The sequence below is a fragment of the Arctopsyche grandis genome, chromosome 7 (genome assembly GCF_051622035.1).
Source record: "Arctopsyche grandis isolate Sample6627 chromosome 7, ASM5162203v2, whole genome shotgun sequence".
In the NCBI taxonomy this organism is placed as follows: domain Eukaryota; kingdom Metazoa; phylum Arthropoda; class Insecta; order Trichoptera; family Hydropsychidae; genus Arctopsyche; species Arctopsyche grandis.
In genome coordinates, this window is record NC_135361.1 from 13,619,929 (window position 1) to 13,634,174 (window position 14,246).

At 33.9% G+C, this 14,246-nt stretch overlaps 2 protein-coding genes across 2 annotated transcripts in view; one reads left to right on the plus strand and one right to left on the minus strand.

The window, feature by feature from the left end:
• The window catches only part of LOC143914278 (organic cation transporter-like protein), a 474,519-nt gene that overhangs the window by 316,104 nt on the left and 144,169 nt on the right, over positions 1–14,246 (minus strand). The window lies entirely within an intron of this gene.
• Positions 1–14,246, plus strand: part of LOC143914705 (uncharacterized) — a 95,384-nt gene that overhangs the window by 77,588 nt on the left and 3,550 nt on the right. Inside the window, exons 12-21 of the mRNA XM_077435005.1 lie at positions 640–1,303; positions 2,463–2,743; positions 3,574–3,789; positions 3,870–4,078; positions 6,627–6,798; positions 6,868–7,008; positions 8,376–8,604; positions 8,677–8,867; positions 9,822–10,055; positions 13,018–14,186. Of these exons, the coding sequence (XP_077291131.1) occupies positions 640–1,303; positions 2,463–2,743; positions 3,574–3,789; positions 3,870–4,078; positions 6,627–6,798; positions 6,868–7,008; positions 8,376–8,604; positions 8,677–8,867; positions 9,822–10,055; positions 13,018–14,186 (3,506 nt within the window). The remainder of the gene's footprint in view (positions 1–639; positions 1,304–2,462; positions 2,744–3,573; positions 3,790–3,869; positions 4,079–6,626; positions 6,799–6,867; positions 7,009–8,375; positions 8,605–8,676; positions 8,868–9,821; positions 10,056–13,017; positions 14,187–14,246) is intronic.

Genomic DNA, 14,246 nt, shown 5'->3' on the forward strand with positions numbered 1-14,246 from the left:
ACCATAGTTTTAAAGGGTTACAGGAATAGCTACATAACTGAAATTTGACCATTGAATAGCTACATAACTGAAAATTGCCAAAAAACCGAAACTAAACTAGTGACACTAAAAACTAGATTATTTGGGACAAATTGTACATACATATATTTACACAATTGAGGACTATGGGGCTATGAATGTTTCAACCACAATGCTATAATCTGCATAGTTAGCGGAGATGTGGAAATAAAATGACACTTATAAGTAAGTAAGACTAAAAATGGTTGAGTGAAGTATTAGTATGTTTTAAATTAAAGGTATAGCATCTGACCCAGTGATAAATTACACATTGGCTTCGATATATAACCTCTTTATGGAAACACGTTCTGGTGGGAGCTGGCCGTTTGTTGGCCGATGCTTGTTTTCCCCTTTTGTCCTAGTTAATCTTGTGTTGAACTTCTCCCACATACATGCATATACATATATACACTCTCCGGCTCACAAATCACCGTCACTTTTATCTCCAGGGAAATGGAGGCGAGAACACGTCGAAAAAGTTTAACCACACACCGTTTTGCACCCGAACAAGTTGGATATTGTTTCCCAACCAGGTACATGCAAAAGTTGCACCGCACACTATTCAAATTTTATGTTTTTCAGTGTCCGAGTGCTCAGACGACCGCCAGAAGCTGTTCAACGACTCGTGCTACCTTATAGTGAGCTACCCAGAAGTGACGTGGAACACTGCTCAGCAGATCTGCAATGGTGCCAAAGCCCAACTCGCTTCGATCTTATCACCGGAAGAGCAACGATTCGTCACGTCCAGCATCAGAAACAGCGCCGAGTACTCCAACAGTGCCATATACTGGCTCGGTGCTAAGATTTCCGACGTGGGGAAGTACGATTGGGTCGACGGAACCAAGACGATATTTTCCGGATGGTTGCCCGGACAGAGTCCCAGAGATATGGACATTTTAGAAGTGCCCGATCCGCAGAGTCCGACTTGTCTTGGGATACAGTGGAAAACCTCCCCTACTCCAATGCTTCCGAGCGGATTGTACTGGGCGTCTCAGAAGTGTGCACACGTCGGTGGATACGTTTGTAAAAGGAAAAACGAGCTGTCTGAACCGAACTTGAAGTTGAATAGGACTGTGAACGACACAGAAGGGCGTCTGATGTCGCCCAACTACCCCGCAATATACCCGAATAATCTCAACTACAGGATAAGACTGGTGGGACCGGAGAGGACGAGACTGGTTATACAATTTTCGAAAATCGATCTGGAGTATCAAAAGGACTGCTTGTACGACTATATAGAGGTAAAGTTATATTTAGGTATTTACATAAGTTTCAAAAAGACAAAACATCTCCCATCTCAACATCTCCCATCCCAACAAAACATCTCAATACACCCAGTACCTTCATATACATATATAACAAAAACATCTCGTTTTATATTTACCGGAGCGGAGACTTGTCAATCTTTACTAAATTTGACTTTACTAAATTGAATTTGGATCGGACAACGATTTTATTAGTTTGCTTACGTTGCGTTTAAAAAAATGCGCCATTTTTACAAATTTTTGACTTTTGCAGTCTTAAATCAAAATCTAGTATTGTGCCAAAAGTGAGTATTGGAATCCATATTCAGATGTTTTTTCAATTTATTTAATCGAATTTAATGGGTCAAATTTAGTACAGATTTATTATTTTCTGCCCCGGTTATCTACATACATATGTAACAATAGATTAAGTTTTGTGACCATGCGAAAATTCGAACTCAAGATATTTTTTATTGCTCAGTGAAATTAACTATACGTGTTTTAAAGCAAAAAATCACAATCAATAAAGAAAACATCTGACTGATTCCAATTCTCATTTTTGGCACAGCAATAATTCCGCATTTTTTAAACGCTCATCATATATATAATATCTCATACGCGAGTAAACCAATAAAAACATAGATAAAGTAAAAATTGCCATATTAGAATTAATAATTGATTGTCTCCGGCTCCGGTAATTTTTTTTTTGTAGCTCAGTTTTATTGGTCACATGATTCAATATAAATAAAATTGTTTCCTATACGTTTGAAACTTTCTCATTATAATTACATACACAGTGAAATACGCCTTCGCGTGATTAAAGTACTAATGTGTGTTATTAATACTGGAGCTTCTAATTCTAAACACTAATAACTGCATTTTATGAATGAAATTTATAGTCTAAGCTGCAATACTTAACTTATTAAAATATAATTCCAGCTGCTGAGTTCATATAAAAAGGGACTTTGATTTATATTTAATCTAGATAAATTTCCATTAATTTTTTTTAATACTGAGCGGTTTTTCCTCGCTGTTGATTTTTATCTAACATACATACACGCTTACTTTACTGAAAAAATAACAAATATTAAGTGGCTTTTCAGCAAATTTATATCTTGCATAATTAATTATATTCATATTAAATTTTTTTCAGGTTCAAAGCGCTGGAGTTGAAGAGCAAGATGCTGACAGGTGGTGTGGAAGTCACGACATTGATATGCGTCGTTTCGACTTTGTATCATTATCCAACGAAGCTACAGTATTATTCCACAGTGACCATTCAGTAGGAGGTGCTGGATTTAGCGGAGGCTGGAGGGCTATCGACATATCTGCATGTCCCAGTCAAACTTTAACTGCCAAAGAGGGCTCGTTCAATAGCCCTAACTATCCTAATTTTCTGCTGGAGCGTCTCGATTGCGCCATCACCATATTAGCACCACCAGGTTATATATCACAATGATAATAATTTATACAATTTTATATTTAAAATTATCTTCGTGGCATTTGAAAGGATCCGTTTTTTTATTATTTTTATATCATGTTTTTTTTCTGTTTTGTATTTTCAGCTTTATTTTTCTGTTTGTAAAATATTGGCTTTATAAAGTTACGACCGATTGAAACGTTACTACTTGTCGTTGTCAGTCAACGACTTTGATCTTTTTGCGTCTTTTTAAGAACCCCACGACAAACATCTCCCTTCACGAGAATCCGATTTTCTTTTTCTTTTTTCCTTGTAAAGACTCCATTGAGATTTGTTTGGTTTCCAATGTAGTAGGCACCCAATATATGTTCGTGACGCGTGTTTTTCGCTCAGCCATTTAAATCATTTCCATTCCATTAGAGGAGTGGAAAACTCGATACAAAGCAAAGGAAAATACTCAAAATAAATTCATGTTTATGACTCGTAAAATAATTCGATGGTATATGCTAAAAAGTTTTCCATTGTAAGCGTCATTTTTGCAATATAATACATCGCTACTTTATATGATTCAAATTATGTTTCGTTAACACCACGAACTTTGTTGAAATAAGTCACTTTCTTTCTTTCTTCAGATTGTTATCCCCGTGTCTAGGTTATCGGTTGTAACAATGTTATATTACGAAGTTTATATTAACTTATCCAGTTTCCGAACGAACTAAAATGTGTTTGCGTAACAAGATGTTAATAAAACTATATGTATAATAAGCGAGAAGTTTCAAACGTGTTACAAACTAAATATATTACTGCAGATAAAATAACGCCAAACTACATACGATGTCGGTTATATTACAGGCAAGCGAGTCTGGTTGGAAATCATCGATTACGACATTGACCAAGAGTCTGCAATTTTGGAGATAGATCTAGGAGACGGTCCACCCATCAGACCCTTTCAAACTCCAGGACAATTAGGGGATGGAGCTTTTTTGTCAACTCGTGAAACTTTAACGTTACGACTGAGAACTGGTACTAATCCGATTGGAACTGGATTTGCAGCCGTCTATAAAACTGGTAACGTTGTATTATATGCGCAGAATTTCCGAATCCGCTCCGAATTTCAGCTTATTTAACTCAATTTATCGTTTGATCAGTCGGTTTAGCTGAAGAAGAACGAGTATTGGAGTTGACCAATTCGACTAGTGGGATTTTGTTGCACGTGAACCATCCCAGACCTCCTCCTCCAGCATCCAACTTATCTATTAGGCTCATTGCTCCCCCGGGATATATGGTACTATTGAGACTTTACGGACTTGTATTCAACGATGAAGACGAGTGTCCGAAAGGCAGAGGAAAAATCGAGGTAAGCTGTTCAAATAATTTTAATTTTCATCAAAACCAATTTAATTACTTCACTCAACGTATGTATGTATTATGTATATGTATAATATGTAATTGAAAGTTGTTTTGATACAATCTTTAACATCAAACGACGCTGCTTCTGCAACGCGTCGCTTATTTCTAAGAAGATGATCCAATTTGGTGTGCTTTTGATCTGCGTAACAGGTCGACAATTCGAACTAAATTGTCCAGAAACAGGTACGTACGGTTAGTTGATGACAAGTGATTTGGGTCTTATTGTCCGTGTTCAGAGTCTCCCGCTAAAATGGTGAATACATTACGCAGATGAGCTGTTTGATAAATTACCCCTTCGGATTCAAAAAATTACGAAAAATGCCACGAACAGCTTAAAAGCACCATACCCGTTTTTCAACTAAGTGTATGGAAAATTTCCCATATCTCAATTTGTACCCTCGCTCGTTCATCATTAAAAATATTGTAGCGTGGACGTGTATAAGAGATTCCGAGATCAGAGTTAAAGAACCAGCTCCGAATGAACCACGGAACAAAATCGCTGAATATTTATACACAGCGTGTACTCTCGGTACAGAGAGTTCATTAGTCGATGGGTAGCGGAACCATATTGGCTTTTGTATACAGTTTATTCATACGTCGAGGCCTTTTTGGCGCGAACGTGCGATTAGGATGATAGGATTATAGGCGATTAGGATAGTGATGACAAACCAATAGTCTACGACAGTGGTTATCAAGTGCGGCCACTAGTGGATTTTACTGCGGCCACCAGCGACTTAATAGTAAATAATACTAATATTTAAAAAATATATATATTTTAAAAGCTACAAAAAAGTAACTTAACAATAATACAAACCATGCTCATCATTGACAAACTAAAAAATATAGCAAAAAGCCTTGTGACAGAAGTTGAAAATGACAATTTTTCAATTTTATCTTCTTTTAGTGATTTGATAGACAAGATGACAGACACAACTTCAAAATTAAAATTAAAACTTAAAATAAGAGTGCTTTGAATCTCTGAAACTGGAACTTGATAAAAGGTTCGAAGAATTGAATTTTTTTTAAACTGTTTCTTTTCTATCTTCCCCTTTTATTATGATGACAATGAAAATTTCATAATACTAAAAAAAAGATTAAAATCATTTTCAGTATTGAGATTAATTAACTGGTCTAACGTAAAATATTTATTATTAGAAATTAGTCATGATCAAGTATTTGATCATGACTAATTTCTTGATCAAGTTCAAAAATTTTGGTCGGAAATATACGTTGACAATGAAACAAACCAATATAAAGATTTAGCAACAATTGCTTTATTAATATTGTCTATTTTTCCCACTACCGTATATTGCGAAAGATCATTCAGTATAATGCACTTTATTAAAAAAAAAAATTTAGAAACCAGCTGACAGACGCAAACTTAGAAGCAGCAATGCGGCTTGCATTGGAAGAAAGGAGTATTGAGTAATTTCCATTTGCATTATTATTAAATAAATAGATACCAAAATGTTAAAATTTATTTTATTTTAAGAATAAATTGATCCACTTTTTTGTAATTTTAATTTATTTGATTAAATTTGGTGCGGCCACCAGACATTTCCATGAGACCACTATTATCACCTGTGCGGCCTCGGTAAAATTTCGCCTGAGAACCACTGGTCTACGAGCACCGATTACCTAATCTCTACGTTAGAATATTTTGCCTCCCAGCAGGGCCGCGTCTAGGAGTTTAACCGCCTGCTTGCAAACTTAAATCGGCCTCTCTTTAATTTTCTCAACATTTGTATAAATCATATTACTATAAAAAAAAAATGAAAATGAAGTGCAGGCGAGTAGTGCAAACATCTTACCTTGTGATAATATTGTGAGAAAAATATAGTGTTAAAAATTTTAATCACAATAAAAATCAACCAGAAAAACAGACAGAAAACCAAAACGTTTACATAGTTCTGAAAAGGATCAGACGACAAGAGAGACTTAACGATTTCTAGTTAATTAATGAAAATAGTGTTTTTACCCCCAATCCCACATCTAGGACATTGTTCTTTCGATAACCAACCAATACTCAACATCCTTGAGGAAATACATCTGTCAGTCGCAAAGACAATAGAATATAAAAGACCTAGCTCTATGCGGACCAAAGCTACATACATATACCTACATATGTATTATCCCGTTATTTCCTCGAATTATAGTTGCAACAGCAATCCACAAGTATACAATAAGACAACCTAAAAGCATTTTAAAAAGTACGATGTTATGTTTCGTATTTTTTAATGAATATAATTTTTTCGACTCATTTCTTTCGGCTGCCCGTGTGCGTTGTACACATTTGTACATATGGCGCGGTCCTGCCTCCCAGTCGGTAGGATGGATATATGAAACAAAATTAAAACCATAACGAAACACCATTCAATGTTTCATAGTGACTTATATATAACACCCCTTAAAACGCAGTCAAAATATGAATTCAATTGCGCTTTAAATACTGAGTAAAATACATATTTCTATAAGATATCTCTATTTTTATTTAGGTATTCGACAGATATGCAGATACTAACGGCACTTGGTGGGGTCTTTGCGAGACTGATAAATCTGAAGAAGGACCACCTCTCGCCATCACATCTTATATGAGCTCGTTAAAAATTCGACAAAGGAGTAATACTATCGGTGTAAAGTTCAACGCCACAGTCCGAACACAACTCGGTAATAAAAACCACTCATGACTGAGGAAATTTATGAACCTGCACATTTTATATCTTACATCCTTTTCAGACGTCAACTACCGTATAAAGCTATTGCAGGGATCTCAAGACTCGGCTGTGGAGAGTTGCAAACCGAATCCTTGTCTGAACGGTGGAAAGTGCCTAAGTATAAACGGTCGCAGCAAGTGTCAATGCTTCGGCCACTTCACAGGTTACTATATATATTTATTACTGTCTACATATTATATATTGTGCGTATGTCTGACAATTTAAGATCAACGCATAAGATTTGTGAATGCGTGGGAGTAGCTTCGGCGAAAACATTTCATCAATGTTTGCTTTACGACGAAACAGGGGAAAAACTAACATAAGAACGATATTTTCAATAAAATGGAACACAACACGCTTATGTGTTTTGCTAAGCCTTGGAATATATTGGTAAATAGTACGAAATCTTATACTTTGTGCTATAGTACATGTGGTATTAGTATGTACATATATCAAGCGGGGTGTGTCTATATATGTATGTATGTATATAAAAGTTCAACTTGACGTAGATTAGTTATTGTAAAGATTCGTAGACGTGAGATAACTGAGAAATATTTGTTATAAAGTAGTCTTTAACATTAAAAGGAAGCATTCAGTTTGGATTTTATCAAACTTCTCAAACCTGTATATAATACAAGAAAGGAACTTTTCAATTTTTACTTTATTTTCTAAACGTCCTAGAAAAAATATAAAAAAATGGGTTTCCATCGTCCTTTTTCCGAGCTTGGGACCGGCATAAAAGTGGTTTACAAGGTTTTCCAACCCCACTGGTGGAGTTAAAAATAAATGAACTTTTCGAGTCATATTTTTCAGCAAAATCTTTAATTAAAGCTATTTTCGTGAAATTTCAGTTTCACGCGTGTGATTCTTTTTAATTTTTTAAATACCGACTCTATTTGTAATTCCACTGCTAAATCTTTAGCTATTTTTTCGCTTCCCATCGTGTGACAAATTATTTTAAAGAATATAATTGCACGTGATCAGTTAGAATCTTCCAGCGATATGTTGAAGCTGAAAATAGGGTAAAAAATCTTTGGACAATGCCGAAAAAAGTTTGTTATGTTACAGAAGATTTAAATTGTGGATGCCACAGGGAAATGTCAAACAAATTTTTTTGAGAAGCATAATCGAATACATAATTTCGAAAGAGACTTTGTATGTATGTTTGTTTGTTTGGTTCGTTAAATCCATGACGTTCAATTTAATGAAATAACAAATGAATATTCAAATAAATTTAAATAAAATAAAGCTATTCAAATAAATTTAATCAAATGTTTACTATTAGATTAGCCATGTTTAAGCGGTTTATATTACAAATACCAACGAAGTCTGGTAAAACCACTAGTAGAATATAAAAGGGAATGCGCCTTCGCCCAACGAATAGAATTTGCCGAGTACAAATGTTTGAACTTTGAACATAGAGGCGCCTTTAGCACTCTGATCTAAAATTTGCTCGTAAAATTTTCAAAAACCATAGAATTATGTATGCTTTATACAATTTTAATTTTAACTTATTTCAAATGTGTTTAGGTATGTTTTGTGCGCTGACAGCATGTGAATTGGAGCCGTGTGTGTTTGGTACATGTGTCCTGACCAATACTGGACATCGGTGTGCATGTCGTGCTGGTTATACAGGAGCTGCTTGTGGTGCTCGAGCTCGTCCCTGTGAATCCAGACCTTGTGAATCACGTGGAAAATGCATAGAACGGCCTGGAGGCACTTTCCATTGCAATTGCTATGCTTGGTGGGAAGGCGCGAGGTAAGTTCTTAAGCATTTCAATATAAAATTAATTTTTAGCTTTCAATTTATGGAATTTTCATGGTTGAACAGGTGTGAGAGACGGATGACAAACATTCCATACAAACCGCTGTCGTCCAGGATGTTGCAGGAACCGTTCTGGTTGGGTCTAATTACTGTGTTCGTGGTGTTGGCTGTTATTGGATTAGTGTGGTGTGCCAAAAGACACTTTCCTGAAAAAATTGAGAAACTTCTGGCCGAGGAAGCGGACAGGAATAGAGGACGTTAGTTCAAAAGCTTTTTGTACATTATTAAACGTTAAAGATTTTATTGGTAGTGGTAACGAAAACGTATTACTTTTGGAAAAATGAATTTTGTGTCGGAAATAGAGTATGTTTCTTTATTGTGAATCTTTTTTTTATTATTCTCTTACTAAGCACACATATAACCCCTCAGTACATGAACAATGCAGTCACACCAGGTACTTCCCTCTTGCTAAATTTATCTCTATAGATTTCCTTTCATACTGTTTTATGTTGTATAATTTTTTTTCTATTTTATATTTTATTTTATAATTTTCAAAATAAAATCATAGATTGCATTTTATTATTGACTTCTTTCACATTTGCCCTGATTTTGAGCACACTTTGAATTTCTTTTTAATGGCACCGAGTACCTATCACCTTCTAGATCTTTCATAGTTCACCTGGTGTAAAATAATGTTCACAACCACCGTTTGATTGCACTATTTATTTGATTAGTTTTTTTTAATGTATAAATTTTCAGAGAATGACTTCTCTATCAGTAAACAATGAAGAAAATCTGATTTTAGAACACAACATACTCATCGTCACAGTATATATTTATATATTTTGATACAACAAATTTCAATTGTAATCTTATAGCCATAAGTATTTCATCAAAGAATGGTGCTTTTTTTATCATCATAACAATTTATGGAATTAAAAATCCAAAATTCTTATAAAATGTATCTGTATTATAAGATGTAAAATTTTGTAAATATACATGTAATATAATATGATCACAATATAAAGAGTTCGACCATAGATTATTTAGTACCATAGCAAATTTGAGGAACATTGCATTAATCTAGGACTGAATAATCATCGTAGTCGTATATCATATATTTCATGTATATTCATTGTGATCATATTCAATGTTTTGTAATAGGCAATGCAGTCATAGGCAGTTTTTATGTGTATTTTGTAATGTTGCAGCTAACCACCTTCATTTGAGAGGCCCGTCTGCACGTGAGGCGTGCATGACCAGTGTGGCGAATGTGGCTACAGCGGGTGCAGCCGGAGGCAGCGGCCCTCCGAGGGGCTCACTCCTCAACCGGCTCGGTATCCGCAAGCCCTCCATACTGAGCCTGACCGCCAGCCCGCACGCGCCCCCGCCGCCCACCGCCCGAACCTTCAGTTTGGACGATTTGCTTAAGCCGCCACCGAGACGTAAGGCGTGAACGTAACAACCCCACGTCCAACACAAACCAACAACCACCAATCCTATTGTTATATGTTTTTGTGTGTATCCCCGTAACACTCTAGCTGACACTAGAGATAGATAGATCTTGCAGAAGCATAACGCTTTGTCATATCTTATCATATGGGTCTTCATCACTTTACATACAGCTACGCGTTCATACAAATGAGGTTGCCAAATTTTCTTGATAATTCATAATGTTATTTTGTAAATAAAGTTCACATTTTAAAACTTACAGCAACTACAGCTTTTTCCCTGTAATCTGTACTTTTGGAATGGACTTAGTACCAGCAATATTGTACTCTAGGACTTCATTGAAAAGGGTCAAAATTTCTAAGTATTTTACTTGATAAAAGATTCAAAGTTCAAAAAATAAATAAATATGACAATTTAAATTTAACAATTGTAAATTATTTATTGCTTTAATATAATCTTCCTATCGGCTTAGTCTAACTCTAACCATATTTATTTAAAGACATCGTTGTACTTCTTTTCATGTTGTATAATAAAATTTTCCAAAATAAAACAACTTAATACCATTGTAGTATGTACTCTTAATATTTATTATATACATATTTACGAAATTGCGTTGTATATTAGTCAGGGCTGTGGAGTCGGAGTTGGAGTCGAATTATAAGATAAAATCGGAGTCGGTAAATTTTAACGCGACTCTACAGCCCCGATATTAATTGAACTTATATCAAGTAATTGAAATGCTAGTGTTGATCAAACGCTACTATAGAAACCAAACTAAACTAAATGCAAACTATATATAATATATATTATAATAGAGCTCTACCATTATATTTTGAAAATTATTCGTGTCGTTTTTCTACATATGTACATATAAGCCACTATATTTGAAAGTGACAAAAGCCCAATTTTCAGTTCCAAAAACATAATTTCTGTTTGACTTAATTCACGAATTATTAGCACTTATTTTAATTCGATATATCCAGAATCTTGGAAAAGCATAGTAAACGTATTAGTTCACAAATATTTAAAAATATTGTTAAACGCAACAACAGTATAAATATATATAATATTTAATATTTTGCGAAATATTTATCGAAATGAAGAAAAGTGAACTTATGACATTTTCAACTATAGCAGCTCATATATACAATATGAATAATGATCAATCATAGGACCTTTTATTCTTGAGAATTGTTATCATTATATTAAAGTGTTGAGTTGTTATCATTATAATCGATTCAATTCACTACAATATTTCATATAATTTTAAAAATTAATATATGGCAACTTCATTAATAATTGAAAATAAATTCATATAAAAGGAAAAGCTATATTTTTATACTCGGAAATGTAGCTTGATTGAGATCCATATTGGAATGAATATTACTGTCATCGCTCTGCAAGGTGATGCATCCTTCACATTCATAAACATTAAAGCACCTTTTGATGTGTCATATATTTTATATCAATGTTGTCATGAGCTTTTGAATTAATGTTGAATGCCCCCCTTCAATTCTAATCCTTCATTTTATTGTTCAGCTCGTCAGTTGTCCTGAATTCTTCATATGGATTGATGATTTAATGAAAATGTGACGAGACACGGTTACTGAATATTGTCTAATTTATTTACCCTTCAATCTTTTAACCTGTGAAAAAAATTCGCACCTATTTATTTCACAGTAAAATATTTTTTGTTTAATTTTTTTTTGTTTATGCTTTTCTACATATTGTACAATATTTTGATGTAAATTTTCAATATCCCTGCTTTTTGTGGTATGTTTCTTTTCTAATGCACAATAAAGTGCATATTTTGTATGTGAGAATTGTTTTGAAGATTCGTATCAAATACACTCAACAATTCCAATCACATTCATCACATTCACATTTCATATGACTTCATTAAATCATATTGAACTTTCATACAGACACATTCATTTCTCGATATCATTCTATTACACACATAAACATATATAATACATACACAATGAAATGTAGTTCTCAAATAACCTTTAAAGTTGAAAGAATCTAAATTTGATTGAATGTATTTTTATACGATCCTATCCGATATTCCTTTTTTATAAATGTTCATGCCTGCATCTTGATGAATAAGTTCCTATTTTTTCTCTTTATCTGAGATGTCTTGCTTTATAGATATTTTCAAAAAGTTTTATTAAAAATGTAAATATGTGAATAAAACTTCTATTTCTTTTTTTCTTCATGCTATGTGATTCACTTTTCTGTGTGTGGCTGGTAGGTGCACTCATATATTTTTATTATAAATTAGTGTTGTTTCTATATATCAGGTAAAGTTAATGTCAAAAAGTAAGCAATAAACTTCACATAAAATATTTATAATAATATTGAAACTTAAGCTGATGAAATTTTACACCATCCTATTCATCGATCAGTGGTTTCTAAGTTTGAATATTATTTTGTTTAATATAATCAAATATTTTATAGATAAACCAGTATCAAATTAACTTTACTGCAACAAAAATATGATTAGTTTAATCAAATTAAGTATATTTATTTGTATATACTATAAATATCTTAAGAAATAAAAACAATGACACAAATGGTACAAATATACATAAGGATGAGACTTAAGATTTGTTTTAGTTTTAATTTAATAAATATGTGGTTAATATACATAATATTAATTATAGTTCAATATATAACATTTAATTGTTATGATAGTTAAATTTTCCTGTATAAGATAAGATACGTTTTAATGATGCATTTTTCACAACAAAAAAGTCGTGAAAAATATAAATTCTTATATAAAAAAAATTAAATTATTTTACACATTTTAATTCCTATTCGTCATTAGTTATTTAATGTTTATATTAAATATACATATATACATAAAACTAAAATAAAATAGATATTACTTGGTGTTAGTTAGAAATACTTTGAACCTGAATTCAAATTAATACCATTTAATTATTTATGCAGGTACCCCATCTCCTCGAAAAAAGAGAAACAACTCAACGCCAACAAAGAAAAATGCAGCGGAGAAGAAACAAATCCTTCAACAGCTAATAAGTCCCGCACCGAACCAAAATCATGCCCGCAAAGTCAGCATGGGAGAACTAATCCAAATGAGCGAACGGAGGGCAAAGGAGTCTGAGGAGGCAAAATATTCGGAAAATAGAGAAACATCATTTACTAATGGAGACACACTAAGCACCATAACATCACCAGCAATGAGGCAGCTAAGTGATCCAAAGTTGGAAAAGAAAGTAACCTTTGCTAGACTCTTAAATAAAGTTTCTGCTGAAATGAACTCTGGATCTGATATTGAAATAGGTAATCTTGCAATTATGCAAGATACAAAATGCGTTAAGTCAGCTAGTACCCCACCATCTCCAGCTGCAGATATGCGCTCTCCACATAGTACGTCTAGTAATCAAGGTAGTGATTCCATATCAAGTTTTGAAACTGCCCTTCCTGGTATGGGACTGCGCAAATATTCAGGTCGCAGTACCAAAATATCTAGTGCCGATTCCATATTAGCGATGTTTAGAAATTTTTCATCCACCGCAGTTACGGCTAGTATGCCGTCTTCAATCGTTGTTTCTCCGTCGACAACTCCATCTGCATCCAGTCCTCAAGATGATGCGGCAGCAGACGATGAGTCGACTACCTCGTCTTTACACACTCCAGTATCATTTTCTAGTGGTGCTCCAGATTCTCCAGTATTTTATAGGCAGTCTAATTCTCAATGCCACACAATTGAAGTTCCAGTACTTGACGCTTTAACTGCTCATAAAGCAAATGTGTGCGGTAGCAATTTGTTACATCCACCAACCATCCTGTTAGAAATACCCAGTTCAATTAACAAATGCCTGTCGCCGATAAGAGAAATGCCAACTCCACTTCCATCCCCTGCTCTCACTCCCATAATGCATAGAAGTTCAACATCTAATGCTGACTATGATGATTTAGGATTAGATATGAGTGATGATCACATATCATTGGAAATACCTTGTATTCATAGTCAAACAGAAGATGAAGACGATGCAAGTAATCAAGATGTGTCGATTGTTCCACGTGATGGAGCTCTCAGTGGTCCCTTAGATGTATCGAGTAACGGTTCGAGCCCATCAAATCTACATTTGAAGGTTCATAATAACATAATACTTAAAAATCTTAGATTTCAACTTATTTTTGAAATTATCATT